The sequence below is a fragment of the Phocoena sinus genome, chromosome 20 (genome assembly GCF_008692025.1).
Source record: "Phocoena sinus isolate mPhoSin1 chromosome 20, mPhoSin1.pri, whole genome shotgun sequence".
NCBI classification, from domain to species: Eukaryota; Metazoa; Chordata; class Mammalia; order Artiodactyla; family Phocoenidae; genus Phocoena; species Phocoena sinus.
The window spans coordinates 9,080,592-9,100,154 of record NC_045782.1 but is presented as its reverse complement, the minus strand read 5'-3'; the positions used below and the strand labels follow the sequence as shown (position 1 = coordinate 9,100,154).

General features: G+C 54.1%; 4 protein-coding genes across 5 annotated transcripts; 1 reads left to right on the top strand and 3 right to left on the bottom strand.

Annotated features, from left to right (window-relative positions):
* Nucleotides 1-30: 30 nt before the first annotated feature.
* GABARAP (GABA type A receptor-associated protein) lies at nucleotides 31-2,070 on the bottom strand. Its single transcript, XM_032615791.1, has 4 exons — nucleotides 1,850-2,070; nucleotides 1,225-1,303; nucleotides 967-1,085; nucleotides 31-521 (listed from the first exon to the last, which is right to left on the bottom strand). Exons 1-4 carry the CDS (start codon nucleotides 1,937-1,939, stop codon nucleotides 456-458), a joined length of 354 nt encoding a protein of 117 aa, XP_032471682.1. The 5' UTR covers nucleotides 1,940-2,070; the 3' UTR covers nucleotides 31-455.
* Nucleotides 31-9,654, bottom strand: CTDNEP1 (CTD nuclear envelope phosphatase 1). 2 transcript variants are annotated; one of them, XM_032615790.1, is made up of 9 exons: nucleotides 8,838-9,305; nucleotides 6,141-6,207; nucleotides 5,928-6,046; nucleotides 5,656-5,727; nucleotides 4,925-5,041; nucleotides 4,585-4,696; nucleotides 4,086-4,170; nucleotides 3,740-3,796; nucleotides 31-3,504 (listed from the first exon to the last, which is right to left on the bottom strand). In XM_032615790.1, coding segments are annotated over exons 1-9 (732 nt in total). In that variant the 5' UTR covers nucleotides 8,940-9,305; the 3' UTR covers nucleotides 31-3,503. The 2 variants fall into 2 exon arrangements, with proteins under 2 accessions (XP_032471681.1, XP_032471680.1); XM_032615789.1 differs by having other exon boundaries at nucleotides 31-3,796; nucleotides 8,838-9,654.
* Nucleotides 8,944-15,404, top strand: ELP5 (elongator acetyltransferase complex subunit 5). Its single transcript, XM_032616245.1, has 9 exons — nucleotides 8,944-9,216; nucleotides 9,966-10,233; nucleotides 10,386-10,446; nucleotides 10,533-10,613; nucleotides 12,179-12,399; nucleotides 13,514-13,695; nucleotides 14,042-14,137; nucleotides 14,283-14,383; nucleotides 15,032-15,404. The coding sequence occupies exons 1-9, from the start codon at nucleotides 8,944-8,946 to the stop codon at nucleotides 15,144-15,146; spliced, it is 1,398 nt and encodes a 465-aa protein (XP_032472136.1). The 3' UTR covers nucleotides 15,147-15,404.
* Nucleotides 15,405-15,660: 256 nt separating this feature from the next.
* CLDN7 (claudin 7) lies at nucleotides 15,661-18,098 on the bottom strand. The gene is made up of 4 exons (XM_032615013.1): nucleotides 17,379-18,098; nucleotides 16,341-16,505; nucleotides 16,134-16,218; nucleotides 15,661-16,049 (listed from the first exon to the last, which is right to left on the bottom strand). The coding sequence occupies exons 1-4, from the start codon at nucleotides 17,599-17,601 to the stop codon at nucleotides 15,887-15,889; spliced, it is 636 nt and encodes a 211-aa protein (XP_032470904.1). The 5' UTR covers nucleotides 17,602-18,098; the 3' UTR covers nucleotides 15,661-15,886.
* Between the last annotated feature and the right edge of the window lie 1,465 nt (nucleotides 18,099-19,563).

Here is a 19,563-nt window from a genome sequence, read left to right as displayed (position 1 = left end):
GGGAGGGGAGCAACACAAAGAAAAATCCAGTTCAGTTTGGTGGTTTTCTCTTTATTGATGTGCCTCCTACCTTCCCCCCACAATTTCAGTCCCTTCCATCTACCCCCAAAAAAGAAGGTAGTGAAAAGAAGGGATTGTTGGGGTTCTGAGCCCCTTGGGCAGTTAGGGAAAAGAAACCAAAACAATCACCAGATGTGACACAGATTGACAGTCAAGAAGTCTAAAGCAGAATGGGAAAGGTGGTAAAGGGGAAGAATGGAGAAAAAGTGGGTACTAGAGGCCATCTCCCACATTAACTCTTGTGTTTAAAGGGGCTGGAAGAGAGTCTCAAACATTAGGAAGTGCAGGTCCTGAAAAAGGGAGGTGGTGTTTGACCCTCAAGGAGGAGCAGGTCAAGGAAGGGGGGCCACCTCTCTCTTTGTAGAATGGGACCCCCCACCTTAGGGACAGCAGCTTCACAGACCATAGACACTTTCGTCACTGTAGGCAATGTATAGAAAGAAGTCTTCTTCATGGTGTTCCTGGGGTGAAAGCAGAAAGTAACAGTGTTCAGGCAACTGGGCCTTAGTTACTTGAACCACCCACCACCGGGACAGATTCTTCCAAAACCATTCTTTTTGACTCTCCCTCTCACTTGCTCCAGGCCCTAGACGCTGAACAGTATTATTCTAGCCAACAGTCTTGGGCAAAAAGACCTCAAACTGTTCTCTGCTGCCTTGGAACAGGGAGGGGCCTGGGGAGAGTCTGGATCACAACAGTTGCTCCAGATCACTATTCTCTCTTCTTTCTACTCCCACGGCCCTGTCCAAATCCCCAACCCAGGACTATGTGGAAATTTTAAGAGCAAATATAAAATTGAGAGCTAAGTAAGCCAGTTTGGTCCAAGAATTGCTGACTTAAAACTTTTTGCCTCTCAAGCGCTTCCAACTCCTCTCCAAAGCCTCCACTACTTCCCAGGCACCATACCTGGTATAGCTGACCCATCGTGGCACTGGTGGGTGGAATGACATTGTTGACAAAGAAAAACAAGGCATCCTCAGCTCGGAGATGAATTCGCTTCCGGATCAAGAAGTAGAACTGACCAACTGCCAAAGATACAAGGCCTGATAAAGTCAGAGATCACAAATGCCCTCAAAAGAACACCTTCTATGTGGAGCCTCCTCCCACAGAGACTGCGCTCCCACCCCCCAGGACGCAAACCCGGGTATTGGGTCAGATTCCCACCTGTAAGATCAGAAGGCACCAGATATTTCTTTTTGTCCAGGTCTCCTATCCGAGCTTTGGGAGCCTTTTCTACTATCACCTGTTAAAGCGAAGGTTAAAATTAGGAGACATTAGGTATATAGCCCGACAGCTCCACCTGTCAAGAACTCAAACAACAACATTCCTAGCACCCACACCTACCCCAGACTCATTTCTCTTTGTCTCTGAACACGCGGCGCAGCCCTGAGTAGGGATTCTGACCCCACTGACTCAAATTCACCTAAACATCCAGGATCCCTAAACAGGGCGTCATAACAAACCGTTATTTTAATCATAAGGGGATGACCTGTCTGGGCCGACTATAGCTTCAATTTCAAAAACCCCATGTGAAGCTCAGACTGTCAAACGCCCCACAGCTTCCCACATGAATCTCAAGGTCTGTCTCTCGCGTCTACATCCTCTCACCCCCAGCTCTACCGCTACCCCACTCCTTTCACCTCCGGTCCCAGGGACAGCAGTTTCGGGCTCGTTCCCAACCCCGCCACAGCCGGCAGCCTGAGGCCCGCGCTGCGGGTCCCGGACTCAAGCCCGGGCTGTGGCGTCAGCGCCAGCGCCCCGCACCCTCGGCCCTGGCTACTGTCCTCACCGGGACCCGGTCCGGGTATTTCTTTCGGATCTTCTCGCCCTCAGAGCGGCGCTTCTCGAACGGATGCTCCTCTTTATACACGAACTTCATCCTCCCGGGAACCGGGCTGGACCGGGCTGGGCTGAGGGAACCCGGGGGGGGGCCGGGACGGGGGGCGGTGGCGACGGCGGCGACGCGCGGGCGGATTCGGCGGAGCGATCCCGGGACTTGGGCCACTTCCCTATTCACCAACCCCGCCCCCGACCAGCAGGAGCCTCCCCGCCTGCTGTTACGCCGCTAGCGCAACGGCCCTAACGCCACTAGCGTAGCACCACCTACTGACCGCCCCCCCCACGCCGTCAGTGCAATAGCTTTGGAATCAACTTGGAAGCTACGCACGCGGCGTAGGAAAGACTGTTGGCTTTTGCTATCGTCGAAAGTAATTGAAAACCCATTTTCCGAGTTTCCCCCAGGAAGGTAACGATGAAAATGGCTGGAAGATGGTAACCGTAATTTGAGACTTGGCTCTCCAAAAGTTCTTTTCGGAAATAACGTACAGGAAAAAGAGCAGGTAATTATAAAGAGAGCTATTCACGAAACGTGTTGGTACGTTGAAGGCGGCCGTTGACACCAAAACAAAGTAGTACCCCAAGCGGAGGCAGTGGTCTCCGGAAATAGAGGGCAAAAACGAAACGTATGTTTGGAGAGACGCACGGAACGCTTAGGTTCCAGGGGTGAGTGGACCAATAGGGACTAGAGAGGAGGTCCGAAAAGTAAGGACTACGTCAGCGCGGAAGAATACTGCACTGTGTGCACCCGAGAATCATGTGATCTCGGAGAAGGGCGGGGCGTCACGTGGCGGGTGCGAGGAAGTAGAGCCGGCTTAGGCTTCGGGGAGGAAAGCGCTGGGGAGGTGTAGCCCCGGTGCTCGGCCGGCCCGCCGGTGGCGTGGAGCAACCCGCCCCCTCCTCCTCCTGCCCCACGCCGCTCAGGGGCAGCGTCTGCTTAGCTTGTTCACGTCAACCCCCTAGACGAAATGCTGGCTTTGCCGGCGCCCAGGTCTCTCCTTTCATATTTCTCCGTCCTACCGCACTGAACCTCACGTTCCCTCAGGACACACAGTTGTCCTTTCACTCCCCGACAGGGCGCCCATCCTGTCACTAAGTCCCTTCCCACCAGGGAAAGCTAACATTACACCATTCCCCCTACCCCTCGGGTCTACAGCAGCCTCTTTTCCTTCTGCCTAGGGGACAGGGTGGGTGTGAACAAAGACCCCTCCCTTCATTTCCCAAAACCCCAGAGAAGGACCTAGGGCAGCCTTGGTTTTAAAGTTATAATGCATGGTTTAAAAGAGAGAAAAGAAAAAAAAAGAGAGAAAGCTGGTTACAGGTCTGAGGGAATCTAGGAAGAAGGGAAAATAGAAAGTAAGGGAGGGGACAAGTTTGGGGAAAATCCAGTGGCCCAAAATCCCAGTTTCCCACCCACAACCCAGCCCTTGGAGTGAAGAATTAGATCAGTTTTGTACAAGAGTTTTTAAAAAAACAAATCACAACAAAGCTGGCTTGGCTTCTCTTTGAGCCTCCCGGATTACCGAATGTCTGTCTCCCACTCTGGCCAGTCCTGTCTCTCCACCAGACACTGTTGCGGCTCTCCTAGGCCTCCGCTTATGTCCCAGTCTGGGGTTTCCAGGGAGTGCGAACACGAAGTTAGAGTGAGGCTGCTTGAGAATCTGGCCCTTGTGTCCATCCAGACTCCATATGGAGTGCAGGGCTCCCAGGGCAGAGAGGGGTAGGAGGGGCAGACCCTGCCCAGGCAGTCCTCACCAGTGGACAGGGCACCAGACGGCATCCCGAGGGCTCACCCTCCCTTTCCCCCCCACCCCAACTCAGGTGGAGGGGGAGCAGCTGTCACCAGAGCCTATGTTGGTGAAGGTTTCGGCTCAGCACAGAACGAACATCAGCGGTGAACCTGGGACAACAATAACTTGCATTGGTAGAGTCCTTATGTTGATATCCTCACACTAGTGTAAGGCAGCCTCACGGAAGACGTGGGGTGGAAAGGATCACCGTTTTCACATGAGACAGGTTCAGTTTGCCCAAAACCCAAAGGCTAAAAGTGATGAGTTTTAAAAAGACCTTGTTCAAAAGTAATATTCTTAAGGGAAAAGAGATAAGTAAAACAGGACAAACTTTTATTCCTTCTTGGGATCCCCCACCCGCTTCTCTCCTCAGAAATCTAAGTGTCTAGCTTCCCTTACCTGAGGGCATCCAGCATCGGAAGCAGGTTGAGAAGGGCGGTATCGCTGGGGTCACTGAACCAGGATTTGATGGGGATGGCATTGTCTAGAGTGGGTGAAAAGGCACGTGAGAAGAAACAAAGGATTCAAGAGAGACAGGGTGTTTTTCCTTTTATTTGGGGGTGGGTTTCATTACTTTAAAATACATACGCCCCCAAACTGAATGACCTAAGTAAAACCTCGATTTATTCTTCAAAATAAAATAAAATTTTAATCACCGTATTTCATACTAGGGCGAGGCTTCTAGTCAAACTTACTGCCTTGTGTGTTACCTGAAGCAATTTGATATGAGAAATCTGATTTATGAAATGGATATGGCGGGGCGGGGAACATCTCATTTAAAAGAGAAACAACTTGCATCCTGACCTACTGTAAACCAGGGAATCCCAGCTCCATGCATTCAAAATACCTACTCAGAACCACTTCCTAGTCCTGCCAGACTCACCACCGTCCCCTGTACCTGGATGGCTCCTGTAAGCCCCTGGGGAGTTATCCAGGATCACAATGCTGGAGAGGTCACTGTGGACCACAGAAAGGTCCTTGATGTAGCTGCCCAATTCCAAAGTGCAGTGCTGGAAGGCAGGGTGAGCTGGTCATCAAAAGGAGACTCGCCCTCTGTGATTGCTCCCCCAATCCCAACAGTGCCCACAGGCAGCCAGTTCTCACAAAAGGGATTATACAGTATGCCTCCCCCACACCCTCAGAAGGTTCCATTCCAGGGCAGTTGCCTCAAACTCAGGCCCCTCCCTGATGGCCTGCCTCCCAAGCCTCACTCTTAGGCCTGGACGCTAGCCCCTTACCTGTCTGTAGTATCTCCTCTTGAGAATGCTCCTGCTGTTATCCAGTTTATCTGCCACAGCAGAGCCGTAAATTTCCATGCTTGCTGTGAACACCACCAGCTCGTACCACTGGCTCACCTGAAAGAGATTGGAGAAGAGGAAGGTGTCAGAAAAGATGATCATTCAGACGTATAGATCCCTTTTACTAAGACTCTAGCAGAGTCCTTCAGGACTTCCAACAACACTGAATGTCTCTGAGGACACAAAATTCTGAAACTGTCCTCAAACTCAGGAGTCTTAGGCACCATACACCCTTAAGATTCACAGATGCAAGAACAAAAGAGTGGGAAGGGGCTTCCCTGGTGGCACAGTGGTTGAGAGTCCGCCTGCTGATGCAGGGGACGCGGGTTCGTGCCCCGGTCCGGGAGGATCCCACATACCGCGGAGCGGCTAGGCCTGTGGGCCATGGCCGCTGGGCCTGCGCTCCGCAACAAGAGAGGCCGCAGCAAAGGCCCGCGTACCGCAAAAAAAAAAAAAAGAGCGGGAAGGCTGTGGAAGAATAGAATTGCATCAGCAAAACAAATGAACCCAAACTATCGAAAGCCATTCTCTGAGCATCCTACAACCTCCCCTCTCCAAAACTGCCCTTACCCATTTCTCCTGATCCCTTACTTCCTCCAAATCCTCTAAATTCCCAGAGCCCTAAAACCACTGCTTCATCACAGAGCTGCCTTCAGCTTCTGCAAACTCACCACTTCCAAGAAGAAATCCACATGGGGCCTCTTATGTACAAAAAACCGGACGGGATGTTTGTCTATTACCACCTGTAGAGGAACACAGCAGGGCTGGGAGAAGTCCTGAGCACCACAACATAGGCCTAAAGGACACCCCCCACCCTCCCACTGCCTGCTTCCCTCCTTCAGGCTGCCAGAGGACACAGCCAGGGATGAGATGCTCTGGGACTGGCAAAGAATTGAGCAGAATAACAGACGTAACCATTCCATCACTTCCCAGCCCCACACACCTTAAGAATGAAGTCAGGAGGCGTTCCAGGCCGGACTGTAGGCCTCAGGACCCCATCATGATGGGAGTGAATAAGTGTCTCATCCAGATCCAGCACCAGGATCTTCCTCTTCACCTGGCCTGAACCACAACGGGAAGGGGTAACACCAACCAACCTCCAGCCAAGACCTTGAACCCTACCTCAGCTAGGGTTCCTCCCAGTCAGCATACTCACTTAGCCGATTCCGGGACACAGGAGATAAGGGAAGGATGTCATATCGAACAGTTTGGTACTGAATTACCTAGGAATAGCAAGAGAGAGGTTTAGAACTCTTGACAAGGAAATCTTCCCCACTAGTAATAGAAAGCACATGTTGAACATTTACAATACACTGGGCATAGTGTAATTTAGGGTTGTTTCTTTAATCCTCAGAACAACCCTAATAATAACAATATCATCTACGTCTTAAGGACGAAGAAACCAAGGCTTGGAGAAGTTAAATACTTTGCCTAAGACCCCACAGCTAGGAATTGTCTTATTTAGCAGTTTGCCCCTCCAGTTAGAATGAAAGCAAGGATTTTGTCTCAATCGTGGCTGTATTCCTAGAACACTATAGCAGGGGTGGTCACTTACATTAGAATCAATGAAATGGTGGAGGCAGGATTGTACCTGTGCAGTCTGATCCAAGAACGTGCCCTCTTAACCATGATGTTATCCTGCTACATGGAACAAAGAAATGCGTGGCCCTCCCCACCTCCACCTCAAGAATTCTCTGTGACACCTCTCATCACCTCCTGTTGGGAGCTGAGGGCCTCAGATTCCTTAGTGGACAGGGCGTAGGAGTCAGGAGGGGAGGTCCTTGGGTCACTAAGGGGAACAGAGAATGAGGGAATCCAGGGGTTGTCAGGTCAGCTAAGTTCCTCTGGCTGGGGGCCACCAGGCCTATTTTAACCAGCCACCTGTCCATTTCTGTCTCTACTAGCCAAGTCACAAGTTGTAGAGAACCTCAGCCCTCTGAACAGCCTCCTTATCCTGGTACCCAGGGCAAGGCAGAGAACACTGGAAAGCCCCACTCACCAGGCAGACCGATAGAGTATCAAGAAGGCCAGAGTGAAGTAAGGGCTGTGAGTGGGAGGTGAGGAAGGGACAAGGACGTCACCATCTCGGCCTTCCAGCTTCTCCAAGCCTTCTGTAGAGGCTCCTGTTTCCAGCACTCAAATCTCTCCCATGCAAAGCTTGGCAATTCCCTCCTCTGCTCTTTTCTTCTAAGCACAGTCCGTCCCTAGGCCCCAAGCCTCACGAACCAGGCTCTCCACGTGCAAACCAAAGGGCTCTCTCCCCCTAATCCCAAGGCATGTGCCCTTCTTTTCTCTCGGGGCTGCGATGAGGGCTGCAACAGCTCGGGTGTCCTGCCCTGCTATCTCGGGTTGCACATGCTGGGCATGTAGGGAATGCTCTAAGCATCTGCCAGAAAGGGGGTGGGGGGAGAAACCAGATTGGAAAGGAAGGAAGGGAAGACAAAAGGCTGTGGGGTCAGTGCTGCCCAGAGGAGAGCAATTTTGCAAGGAACCAGTCTCTTCATGGGCTGGAGCCCATCCCTGCACCCAGAACAGAAAACTGCTATGTTAGGGGAAGAAGGGGAGATGCTCGGAGCAAGGCCAGGAAGAGAGGACAGCAGCTAACACATAAGGAAAATCCCAGGAGCTAGTCCCCCACACATCTCTGTATCTCTGACCCGATTCTTCTTGGCTCCTAACCCTTATCTCAGGGAAACAGCCCTGCCTACAACCATGACCACCCTGAAACCATCCTCACCCTAAACCCTAAATCAGGAAGTGGAAGGAGTGGAGTAGTAAAGGAGACACTGAATCCAAGGCCATTCCCCAAATTAGTAAGTCAACCACCACTACCACTCAGGGCTTTCTGGAAGTTCCTTGACCTAGGCAGCCCCTACCTGGTTTTATTCCTTCATGTTTTATTGAGGTATGCCAGAGTACAGACTGGAGACCCTCTGCACCCCAGCTCACTGAATCCTCCCCAGACTCCTTCAGAGGATTCTCCCCCGTGATAGTGAGAACACAGAGCACATTAAATGATGTTAGCCTAAGGAGGTTTGACCTTGGAGAAAAGCTATGGGGGAGGAAACCCAGAGATACACTCCCCACAGTATCCCTCACAATGCTAGGGTCTCCTGGAGAAACAATCTGAGAAGCGTGCCCTCAGAGTCAAACCTTAAACTGACAAGCACCGCCTTCTGATAGGGACACCAAAACTTTAATGTGCTCCCTTCCACAACTAAAGATGCCAATGATAAATGCATCTTTTTTAGTCTCAAAGTCTTAATAAACCCAAATATTCACACTCACACTATGAAATGAGTTTTCAGGACCTTTTTGGAAGAGTTCCCTTAATTTGAACTGCAGGGGTTTCTCCTTCACACCCAGGGCTTTTCCCACGTTCCCATCCTTGTTGGTGACATACGCCCCCCCCACCCACACCCACCCTTGGCACATGAGCCTGTCTCTCCCTTGTTATGAGACCAAACACACACGGAGGTTCCAAATAATAGGAGGGTCTTTCACAAGCCCACATCTACAGACCTGCTGCCATCAAACAGGTGTTCCCCGCCCCTCGGCTTCTTTAGCAACAACTCTAGCTTTCTTAAAGAGCACCCCACCCATCACCCTAGCCCCCAAGAGTTGCCAAATCCTTTTCCCATCTAGCCCCCCTCCACCATCTCGGTTCTACTACAAGGGTCTTCCTCTTCCCCGTCCCACCCCATGCCCAGCGACGGGTACTCTAATTCTCTAGCGATAAAAGCTGCCGCCGGGGCTCAGTCTCTAGGCCCAAAGAGCGGCCCGAGACTTTCCAAAAACCCTCGAGCACCGCTGACAGAGGTCCCCACCACCACCAGCGCCCACCCAGGCTCACCGTGCGGATCTGCCTCCGCAAAAGGTAAATGAAGAAGCTCCAGAGCTTGGCGGCGAAGGCCACGAACGTGCGCAGCCCCAGCAGACACTGCGTCCGCATCATCCCGATGACCCCGGCACCGCCGGCCCCGGGGCCCCCGCGGCCCAGCTCCGCCAGCCCCCCGGGGGCAGCCCCCCGCCACCGGGAGGGGGAACAGGGGCCCCGAGTGGCAGGAGAGGCTGCAGAGAGGGGCACGGAGCGGGCGGCTCAGAAAGCCACCCACGACGAGGGGAAAGCCCAGCGGAACGGGGAGCTGGGGGACAGGCGTGGGCAGCCCGCGGGGGCCCACATGGGCGGGGAGTGGCACGGACGAATTCGCGGAGGTTGCGGGCCGAGACAGGTCGGGCTACGATGGGGTCCTCCGAGACCAGGAGGGAAGGGGATGGAGAATTGGGGGAGGGGGCTGTGGGGGAGGGGGCTAGGGAGAAGGGAGAGAGGGAGAAGGAAGGGGGAGGGGAAGGGGGAAGCGGAGGGTGGCCCGCTGCGCAGGCGCGCTAGGGGGCTGCCCGCGGGAAAGGGGCGGGCGGGGGCAGCGGCGGGCGCAGGGCCGCAGTGGCGGCGAACGGACCGGCTGAGCCAAGGAGTCGGGAAGGAGGGGAGGGGGAGCCGAAGGGCGCGGATGGCTGGACTGGAGCGGCCTCCCCCTCCCCGAGGTCGGGGGTGCTTCAGCCGCTAGGAAGCGGGGTTGCAGCCTCTGCAGCTGGATTTCCCACTCTGACAGGCGCCATTTTACCGCCCAAAGGCCTCCCTCCTTCTTTCTTCCCCCCCCCTTCCCCTCTGACACTACTTCCGGTGGTGACGTGTATTCGCTTCACCGGGGCAGAAGTTCCCCCTACTCTGTCTTCAGGGGTGGGGATAAGGAAAGTGGAGCGTGCTCCGAACAAGGCCCCAGTATCGCGCATGCGCGGAGGGTGGTGCTGGGGCGGGGCCTAGGGCAAAGCAGGCCCGCCTCGAATTGCATGGGCGGGGCGGAGTGACGTCACGTGCGCCAGAGGCTCCGACGGTCGGGCGGGCTTGCGCGGCCACTTGCCCCTCCCACAGACAACTGCCCCAACGGCTCTTCCCGCCCTAGTCACGGTAAAAATGTAGAGAGGGGCGTCGTCCCTGCATCTGTGCATCAGGGCTCAGGAGGGGTCGATCCGCGTGAGCCTTCCTGGGATAGTGAACCTAAGCACCACTCACGCCAGGTTACGCCAGGTCTTAGTGGTGGGAGAGATCGTGGATGCCCCGCCCCTTCCATGTGGAGGGGCGTGGCAATGGGTAGTGACGCCATCAGAGGGCGTCCGAAGAGGGACGCGACGCATTTTGGAGATGCTGGAGTCGCTCTTGGCTATTGGTGGCCTGGTGCTGCTGCGGGGTGAGGGTCACAGACACAGGAGCAGGGCCCAAGGGGCGGAAGTGGAGAGGAAGGGCCGTGGGTAAGAGGCCAGGGGTGGAGGTCGTTACCGGTTCGCGAATGCGAAAACCTCAGTGTTCTCAGGCTGTTTTTCCGTTCCTCGCTCTCCCCAGACTCCGTGGAGTGGGAGGGGCGCAGCCTCTTGAAGGCGCTTATCAAGAAATCTGCACTGTGGTGAGTATCCCGCAGTGTCTCGCTGTCCTACCCGAGAAGGGAGCCTGGGCCCCACTCTTTGACACTCCCCCTCATCTCTGCCTCAGTGGGGAGCAAGTCCACATCCTGGGCTGTGAAGTGAGCGAAGAAGAGTTTCGTGAAGGTTTTGACTCCAATATCAACAGCCGGTAAGTACAAATTGGAAGAGATTTAATTGAATTTGGGACCTCTGTTGCTGAGGAACTCCGCTTCCAGCAACAGGGGCAAACCTGATGTGTAGTAGCAGCTACTTATTCATCGAATGGATATGGGTTTTTCAAGAGGTAGGAATTAGTAAGAGGAATGATGAAGAGTGGTATCTGGAGAATCCAAAGCAGGGACCATAGAAGATGAGAGGAACAGAGTAATAAAAGGCCGACAGTACAGGTTAGCACTAGAGGCTGGACTGGAGGACAAGAATAAACGTGTTCTGCCTTTTGAGTTATTCAGAATCTGGTGATCAACATGCATCAGCACTAACTGCAGGGTACGTAGGGACTTGTCCTACAGGCAGAAGGAACAGTTTATGCAAAATTAGAGAGGTATGGAAGGCATACCTGTTCATGGGAGATGGAAGAGCTTCCTGAGGTCAGACAGAGAGAGGTACCTGGTAGTAAAAGGTTTTACAGAGCACAAAAAGGAATATTTGGGAGGAGAGTGATAACATCATACTTGTTAGAAATACTCGTCCAGTGACCACAGTGTGGGGAATGGGTTAGGAGGGGGCAGCCAGGAGATAGGGATACCAGGTGGGAAGGCTGTTGCAGTAATGCAGGTTCACTCAGATGTATAAGTACCGGTTAAGAACTAGTTGTGAACCAGGAGCTGAGCTAGGCTAGAGTAGTGAATGAAGCCGACATGATTCCTGTTCCAGTGAATCTTAGAGAATAGCGGTAGGAGGCGACAGAGGCCTGGCTAAAGACAGTGGCAGTAGGGATGGAGAGTTTAGGACAAATGTAAAAGGGCTTTAGCAGGTAGAATTTCCAGGGCTTAACAGACTGATGTGGGGTAGAGGAAAGCAGCCAGATCAGGAGGTACCTGAATCCACCTATGTTGGGTGGTTAAGAAAGATTACTTCCTGGTCTGGTTAGCTAAGTGGATAATAAGTTTACACCTGTCTGTTGAGCCCTAATTTTGTATCAGCTGTTATAGTAGCGGTGATGCTGTAAAGATGGCATTCACAAGAGAAGCAGAAGATAGAAAGGAGATGTCTGGGAACAAGTTCTACCACTGTGAAGCTTTCCCAGGATTTCTAGTCCATGCCAGTCTTTTCCTGAATCGCTATGTAATCTGTAGTTAGTACCTCAGGACTTGATTCTTGACCTTCTCTAAGCTGTCCTACAGGCAGGAACCATGTCTCAGGTCCTCTCTTTTCTCTTTATCCATTCGAGAATGATACACTTTAGGCATCACTTAGTGCTGTGCTGTTAGGAGGTTGGTATTCCTATTTTATAAATGAAGAAACCGAGTCTTACAGAGGTGAAGTAACGTATCAGTTAGGTGACCTTGGACAGGTAGAACCAAGCTTGCAGCTCAGGGCTGTCTGATGCCAAAGTCTGTGCTCTCAATTACCGTATTCTACTTCTCAGTAAAAACTTTTCACTAATGTTTAGGATATTAGTGAAAATTGAGAAACAGCCACAAAGATCAGAAGCTGAATTTGGAGATTAGGGGGAGGGGCAGTAGGATCATGCCTTTCCGTTTCCCTTTGCAGGCTGGTTTACCATGACCTCTTTAGAGACCCTCTCAACTGGTCAGAGACTGGGGAAACCCTTCCTGGGGGTCCCCTGGAAGCCTTGAGGGCCCTGTGCAGGAGGACACATCCTGGCCCTGTCACCATTGCTCTCGATTCCCTCAGCTGGCTGCTGCTTCACCTTCCCTGCACCACACTCTGCCAGACTCTGCACACTCTGAGCCATCAGGACTCCTGCCGTGGTGAGACTCCTCCTTCATTTCTTCCCACCATAAATTCCCCCTGCCAAGGGATGTGCCCCTTTCCACCGTAACAGGAAACATATCAGGGATCTCCAATTGGACTTTCTTCCATCTCTTTAGCCTTTATTCTAGTTCTTGGTTTCTTCATAATGCTATCTAATTACTCTTTTTTTTCTTTTCCAAGTTTTTTTTCCCCTCATTCATTCATTCAACAAACATATGCATACATACACTGTATCAGGCACAGTTCTAGATAATGGAAAAATAAAGGCTAACTGTAGTCAGGTCCTTGCCTTCCAGGAGCTCAAAATTCCGTAAAAGTATAGACAAGTAAACCAGCAATTACTAGACAGTCTGATAAGGACCATGATGATAAAGGAACGTGCACAGAGTACCTTAAGGAAGGAATGTCTTGAAGAGCAAGGGCCATTTTGTCCAGCTGGGGGCACTGGGACTAGCCCTAAAGTACAGTGGGTACTAGAATGGGCTTTAGAGTCAGATACCCAGCTCGGTATGCAGGTGCTTGGTCTCACAGTGCTTCTGTTTCCTCAGTAAAAGCCAAGGAAGGAGGGAGTTTATAGTATGAAGATGAACCACTTGGAATTGCTTTTTTTGTAGTCAGATATGATCAAATGTCAGCAATTTCATACAGTCCAACCTAAAAATGCAAGTATTTAGTGCGGTGCCTGATGCTTTGTAAATGCTGCTAAAAAGGGAGGGAAGGAAAGAGGGGATCTAAGGCACTGACTGGGATCTTGGCAAGTTCCTGACACTGCAGATGGTTCAGCGTGTAAGAGATGAGGCTGGAAAACAAGCGGAGAACAGATGCTGAAAGTGTGGATTCCATCCTGAAGGCCTTGAAGCGCTCCTGTGGATTGAGGTCAGAGCAGTGCCTTGATTCAATGTGCATTGGAATAAGAAAGTGTTTTAAAGGTGAGGGCTGAAAGAGGTCAGAGCAGGGCAGTGACACTGGCCGAGGTCAGTCAGGATCCTGGCAGAGCTCTGAGGGAACGTGGCCCTCTCCTTCCTTTTTTCCTCTTCACTATTTGATCCCAGGCCTCCCCTGAATGCTCCCTACTGCCCTTCGTGCACCACCTTCCTTGTCCCTCTCCAGGTGACAGCTCCCCAGGAGAGCAGGTGCATGTGCTGGGCCTGCTGCATGAAGAGCTTCACGGCCCAGGCCCCTTGGGAGTGCTGAGCAGCCTTGCTCAGACCGAGGTGACCCTGAGCGGTGCGCTGGGCCAGGCCTCAGCCCACATCCTCTATCGGAGGCCCCAACAGCGCCCGACCCACCAGGTCAGAAGCACAGGAGAACTGGAGGTTGGGGTCAGAGCAATAAAACGGCTGATGCGATGGAGCACTTCCCTAGGCTCTCGTGGTTTGAGCATTGCCCTCGTTGTATCTCCACAGCTGCCCTGTGAGGTAGATTGTTTTATTATCCCCATTCTGTAGCCTGGAAAGCTTGGATCCTGTGAGCTTAACCAATGAAAGACACTGCCTTCCAGGAGATGAAAAAGGAGAACAAGAGCTAGAAGCAGCCAGTTACATAAGTGGCTGGGAGCTGGGGCGGCAGGTCCTGGTTTTCTGGTTTGCTCAGTAAGATGAAAAAAACCTTCTTAATACTCTTCTTTCTTCTCCCCAGACTCAGTGGTTCTCCATCCTTCCTGACTTCAGCCTGGAGCTCCAAGGGGGGCCGCCCCTAGAGCCCCAGCCTTACCCAGATCCTCGTGTTCCCTCGGTATCTAAGAGAGCCAGGGCCAGAACAAGGGGATGCAGCTTGGAGTATGGAAAAAGGAGAGAGGGGGATAAAGACTGCAGAGGTTGGGGGTGGGGTCGGGGACTTCAGTGATGGGGCAGAGCGGCAGCATCCTTTGTCTCTACAGATGGACCCCACGACTCATTTGACTTTTAACCTTCGCCTGTCCAAGAAAGAGAGAGAAGCCAAAGATAGCCTGACCCTGCCCTTCCAGTTCAGCTCAGAAAAGTAAGGTTGGGGCCTCAGTGCCCGGGTCCCTGAGCTGAGCCCAGCATCTGGGCCGAAGAGGTGGGGCAACAGCAGGTTGTTGATTAACCTCTTAGACTTTATAGGGGCTGAAGTCCACTTCCAGAGGCACATCTGGGGAGGAGTTCTCTACCCACCCAAACCCCAGCAATGGCAAAGGTCCTTTATGTCTTTTTTGTCTCCGTTAGAGCCTTGGGTCCCAGCTCCACAGATACCCCTAGAGTAATCTGGGCCTGGGTTGAGCCAGACCAGACCCTGGGGAAGCGGCCCTGTCTCCAGGCAGTGGTGCTAAGAGGATAGGAAGCTAGATGGGTATGGTAGAGGCAGGTTAATAAAGGCTTAGTAGATGCCTATTGTCCTGTGCCCAGTGTGTGGGCAGGTGAAGCAAGACTTCGGCAGGATCCTTGCCCTCAAGCTGCTAAGAACTTAGGCTATTACGAGAGCGGTATAGGAGTGTCTACCCTGTACCAGGTGGTGCTTCCGTGCTAACTAAACGAGGTCACACAAAGGGACTTAGACCAAGAAAACATGGAGGCCAAAGAGGGAGTCACTGCCACAAGGAAAGAGGGTATCCAGACATGACCCATTACCCACCCTCACCAGCACCAATCTCCCTTTATGTCTTCTCAGACAGCAGGCGCTACTGTGCCCTGGGCTGGGCCAGGCTACCAGCCACATTTTCTATGAGCCAGATGCTTACGATGACCTGGACCAAGAAGACCCAGATGATGACCTAGATGTTTAACTGGCCAGGAGATGTGACTAGACTGTAATTGGAGGAAGAGGGAGACCTTGGGGCCCATAACCATCCTTCCATTGTTTGCACTGGCCTTAGCCTGTCTCTGCCCCATCTTTGTTCCCTGTATCTGTGGAGGCCGTGCCCTGTGACCCATGAGCCAGGGAGCAGCTTCCAGTGAGGAGAGAAAGTGGAATGGGGGCATAAGGGAAGGTGACACCCCCCCCCAAGCCTAATAAAATCTTAATTTTTAAATTAAAAACAAAAGCTCTTTGGTTGCTATTTAAGCAAGAGTTGCGAGTGGATAGGATTGGAGGCTGGGAGGGGATGAGGGAAGCCAAGAACATGAGTTGTTTAGAGTCAATAGTCAAAAGTGTTGGGGACTGCATGACTGAAATGGTGGAGCTGGGACACCCTTGCACACCATTGGTGCTCAATAAATGTTTCTTTAACTGAAGTAAGTACACTTTAGGTTCTGCAAGGATCTGGGTTGCAAGAAAGCAGATGCCCCAAGGGAAAAAAGTCTACTTTCCAAAACATATTTTTATTACTGTACAAAAAGCACACCCTCCCCCTTTTTGTCTCCCTGCCACCCAGCACCCCAGGGAACTGTACATGGTGTGCTGGGCTAGAGTGACCGCAGGCTTCTGCTCGGCACCCTGCCCACGGGTTGAGCTGTCTGCCCCCGGTCCTTTCAGATGTCTGGGGGCACCTCTAGGCTGCCAGGCTGGGGTAAGGGCATTCCCAGCTTACACGTACTCCTTGGCAGAGTTGGGCTTAGGGTAGGAGCGGGGTGCACGGTACCCAACTTTGCTCTCACTCCCAGGACAGGAGCAAGAAAGCAGTGCACCTCCCAGGAGGACCAGAGCGGACCCTGCCCAACCAATGAAGATGGCAGGACCAAACTCATACCTGTGGAGAGAGAATTGGGGTCAGAAACCCTGGCCTGCCTCTTCCGACCCCAGACCCCTTAGGAGGCAGGGCTCCCTTACTTACTTAACATTCATGGGGACCAACGGGTTGTAAAAGTCTGTGACAATCTGGTGGCCATACCAGGAGCAAGCTATCAAGGCAGCAAGACCTGGAGAAAGAATGAGGATTGAGATATTGTGAGCTCCCTGCAAACCAGCACCGTGCCCACCCTTACCCCTCCAGGATGGGCAAGAAGAGAGTACTTGGGCCCACCTTGGACTTGTTGCTCACCTGCCAAGATGAAAATGATGCCTCCGGCCATGGCTGTACGGGCCTTCTTCACTTTGTCGTTCCCCCCACAGTTTGTACACTTCATGCCCATCGTGGCCACGAACGTGGCCAGGAAGCCCAGCACCAGGGAGACCACCATTAGGGCTCGGGTGGCCTGCAAGGCCGCTGCAGGAAAGGGGGAAGGATGCTGTCCTTGATGGAAATGCCAGCGGCCCTCGGATGGCTCCAGCCTCTGAGTCGCCGGCTGCACCCACTCGCCGCAGGCCTGGGGCCCCCTCGACGCCCAAGTCCCGGGCCAGAGCGGGTGGATCCCGCCCCCTCCCGACTCCGCGGGCCTTCCCACTCCGCCCCGCCCTCTCGGCTCTAGGATCCGCCCGGGGCGCCAGGGTTTCGACGAAACTGCCCCGGGGAGGGGAAAGGGTACATCGAAGAGGAACCGAGGTGGTAGCCTGAGCCCCGGAGCGGTGGTCGGAGCCCCGACGCCGCCCGCAGATCCCGGCCCTCGTCCCAGCTCTGACCCCACTATCGAGGCCACGGTTTGTGGCTTCGGCTAATCTGCCGATAAGATTAGAAGCCGCAGGCGGCGCCCCAGGATTGACGGTGCACGACTCCTCGGCCCTCGGTCCGACCCCGCGGGCCCCAACCCAACTCCGAGGCCTCCAGCCCGCGCCGCCTTTTGTCAGAGAAAAGAGCGGGAGATGGCGGAGGCCGTGGCCTCCTCGGGGTGGGGGGAGGGGAAGGCCCCGCCCCGGCCCCAGGACTCGGCTTCCCGGGAGGTGCTTGGGCCGCCGGCCGCCAAGCCCGAAGACTAGGCAGGTCCGCAGGCGAAGAGGGGCGCAGCCGGCCCCGGAGGCGCGCACGTGCAGCCCCAGAATCTCGGCCCGCGGCGTCCCCAGCCCGACCGCTTCCGCTTCCTCCTCTCCGCCCGCCCTCATTGGCAACCCAGGGCGTCGGGCCGTGTGGCCTGGGGCCGGGGCCCGCGCCCACCCCGCGACCTCGGCCCTGGACGCGTCCGCCCCGTCAGTCCCGCGGCCTTACCAGGCAGGGCGAGCACCGAGTCGTACATTTTGCAGCTCATCATGCCCGTGCTCTGCGTGACGCAGTCCATCCACAGCCCCTTGTACATGGCCTGGGCGGTGATGATGTTGTCGCCGGCGTACGAGCTCACCTGCCACTGCGGGATGGCGGTGCACGCCACCAGGCCCACCCAGCCCAGTAGAGCCATGGAAAAGCCCAGCAGCTGCAGGCCCGAATTGGCCATTTCCTCCCTCAGAAAAGACGGGAGGCGCCTGGCTGGCGAGTTTTGTCACCCAAAGAGGCTAAAAAGTTTTTGGCCGAGTGCTTGCAAATCTTGTCACCGAAGTAAACACAAATCTACCCCTCCGGCGGGGCGAGGATCTCACAGCAGAGGGAACAGGGCTGGTGGCCGACAAAAGCAATCCGCGAAGACCCGGCAGTTCCCTTCGGCGCTCGGCGACCCTTCCCAAACAAAAGGTGGAGGGGCCGTGTGGGCGCGGTCCCGGGTGCTGGAAGTCCCCAGAGTATCCTGGGCTGTCGGCCCAAGGCTGCTGTGCGATGAGAGGTCGCTCAGCGGTGAGCGGGCAGGTGCGGGCGGACAGGTGCGGCGCACCTGAGTATATGTAGGTCGTCGGGGGCGCGCCCCCGCGGGCACCGGGAGCGCGAGGCGGGGAGGGACCGGAGGGGCGGCCGAGGATGACCTGACGTCACCGAAGGGACACTCACCTGAGCCGGAAGTTCTGGCCCCCACCCCTCCTGGCCCAGGTGAGGAGGAAGAAACTTGAGCACCAGGGTCACGCCCCTTCACTTGCCGGGCTTGGACCGCCGGAGGGGAGGAGGCGGAGTCTTCTCGGGAGTCCCAAGCTCCGAGTAAGCCCCTCTGGACCGGAGGTCCCTCGGGCACCAGGATGTCCCTTCCCCTCTCCCCGACAGGTGCTCTAAGAGCGCGGCGGAGCCGGAGCTGGGGGGATGCCCCAGGCCTGCCTTGGCTCCACCTTTCCCCCACGCAGGGACTCTCGGGTTCTACTCTGGGCGCTCTTTGTCCCGCCCTACTTTCGCCCCAACCCTCTGCTCTTTTTCTCTTTTCCTAGCCGATCCCACCTTCAAGGGCTCTGGCTCCAATCCCGCAGAACTCCCCACTTCAGCAGCCTTATTGGAGTCTCCACCGCCAAAGCCACCTACCTCCTAGCACCCACCCACCCCTTGCCGCTGTCGCCCTCCAACAGACACCCGGCTTCCAGGCATGGCGCCCCAACACCCCCCATCTCCTTGGCCCCCTATTCCGATCCCTGCTTGAGATGACTTAATGGCGGGGCCGTTGGCACCCCACCTCCCAGCGTTCACTATCCCATCCCGCCTCAAGGGTCCTTGTAGCAGAAGGAAGAAACCGCTGAGGCCGGAAGCCAGCAGAGGGTGGGAGCAAGGTAAAGCCAGGGTCAGAGTCTTGGCCACACCCATCATTCCCCTCCCTTGGAGTCTTTCCAACTTGTCCTCCACCTTTCCTTCTTCCTCCTCCCCCAGCCCTGCACACATTTCTCTCCCTCATTCTGAGCCTGGACCTGACCCTTTATGTGCCCTCTCCCACCCTCTCACCATTCTGTCCTCCAGAACACCTGGCTCTAATGTAGCCTTTGATTCAGCCCTCAGATTGCCACCTCACCCTCAGGTTTCTTCTCTCACTCTCCCGGAGCTATGTATGGCCCCATCCTTTCTCCACACATCTCCTCCAAGCACCCCCCATTTATTCATTCTTCCCTCATCTGTTATCATCTCCCCTTCCTGTCTTTTCCGCTTCCTATTTTACTTCCTACTCTTTTGGTCTACCTTTTTGCCCTATCTCCAGCCCCCTTGGAGCCCAGCATCACCAAGTAGCCTTTCTTTGCATCTTCCTGAGTGCACGTCGCTGCCATCCCCTTGTCCAGTTTCCTCCCAATCTTCCTCTCCTCCAACCTCCTGACACCGCTCAGGCTCACACACCTTTCTTACTCTGTCTCTCTCATTGAATTTTTCTCTCTCCTTTTTTCACCTCAACTCTCCACATTTCCTGTCTTTGCTCCTCCCTCTCAAACATTTCTCTGTAAGTCTTTCCTTCTTTTATTCAATAAAAATATTAAAGCGTCCTTCATGCTCAGCTAATTAACCTGCTTTTCTATAAAATGCAGACTTTAATGAACTCTTTTTTTTTTTTTTGCAGTACGCAGGCCTC

What these genes read in the sequence shown, in the direction of transcription:
- GABARAP (XM_032615791.1), bottom strand. Translation starts at nt 1,939, where the DNA reads ATGAAGTTCGTGTATAAAGAGGAGCATCCGTTCGAGAAGCGCCGCTCT. An exon ending in AATACCCGGACCGGGTCCCG is followed by an intron (nt 1,304 to 1,849) that starts GTGAGGACAGTA and finishes TCGCTTTAACAG; the next exon opens with GTGATAGTAGAAAAGGCTCC. An exon ending in GGTGCCTTCTGATCTTACAG is followed by an intron (nt 1,086 to 1,224) that starts GTGGGAATCTGA and finishes TATCTTTGGCAG; the next exon opens with TTGGTCAGTTCTACTTCTTG.
- CTDNEP1 (XM_032615789.1), bottom strand. Translation starts at nt 8,939, where the DNA reads ATGATGCGGACGCAGTGTCTGCTGGGGCTGCGCACGTTCGTGGCCTTC. An exon ending in GGCTTACAGGAGCCATCCAG is followed by an intron (nt 4,171 to 4,584) that starts GTACAGGGGACG and finishes CACCCACTCTAG; the next exon opens with ACAATGCCATCCCCATCAAA. An exon ending in CCGATGCTGGATGCCCTCAG is followed by an intron (nt 3,797 to 4,085) that starts GTAAGGGAAGCT and finishes TTGTTGTCCCAG; the next exon opens with GTTCACCGCTGATGTTCGTT.
- ELP5 (XM_032616245.1), top strand. Translation starts at nt 8,944, where the DNA reads ATGACCCCGGCACCGCCGGCCCCGGGGCCCCCGCGGCCCAGCTCCGCC. An exon ending in AACAGCGCCCGACCCACCAG is followed by an intron (nt 13,696 to 14,041) that starts GTCAGAAGCACA and finishes TCTTCTCCCCAG; the next exon opens with ACTCAGTGGTTCTCCATCCT. An exon ending in CAGATCCTCGTGTTCCCTCG is followed by an intron (nt 14,138 to 14,282) that starts GTATCTAAGAGA and finishes TTGTCTCTACAG; the next exon opens with ATGGACCCCACGACTCATTT.
- CLDN7 (XM_032615013.1), bottom strand. Translation starts at nt 17,601, where the DNA reads ATGGCCAATTCGGGCCTGCAGCTGCTGGGCTTTTCCATGGCTCTACTG. An exon ending in CTCGGTGCTCGCCCTGCCTG is followed by an intron (nt 16,506 to 17,378) that starts GTAAGGCCGCGG and finishes CCTTTCCTGCAG; the next exon opens with CGGCCTTGCAGGCCACCCGA. An exon ending in CATCATTTTCATCTTGGCAG is followed by an intron (nt 16,219 to 16,340) that starts GTGAGCAACAAG and finishes TTCTTTCTCCAG; the next exon opens with GTCTTGCTGCCTTGATAGCT.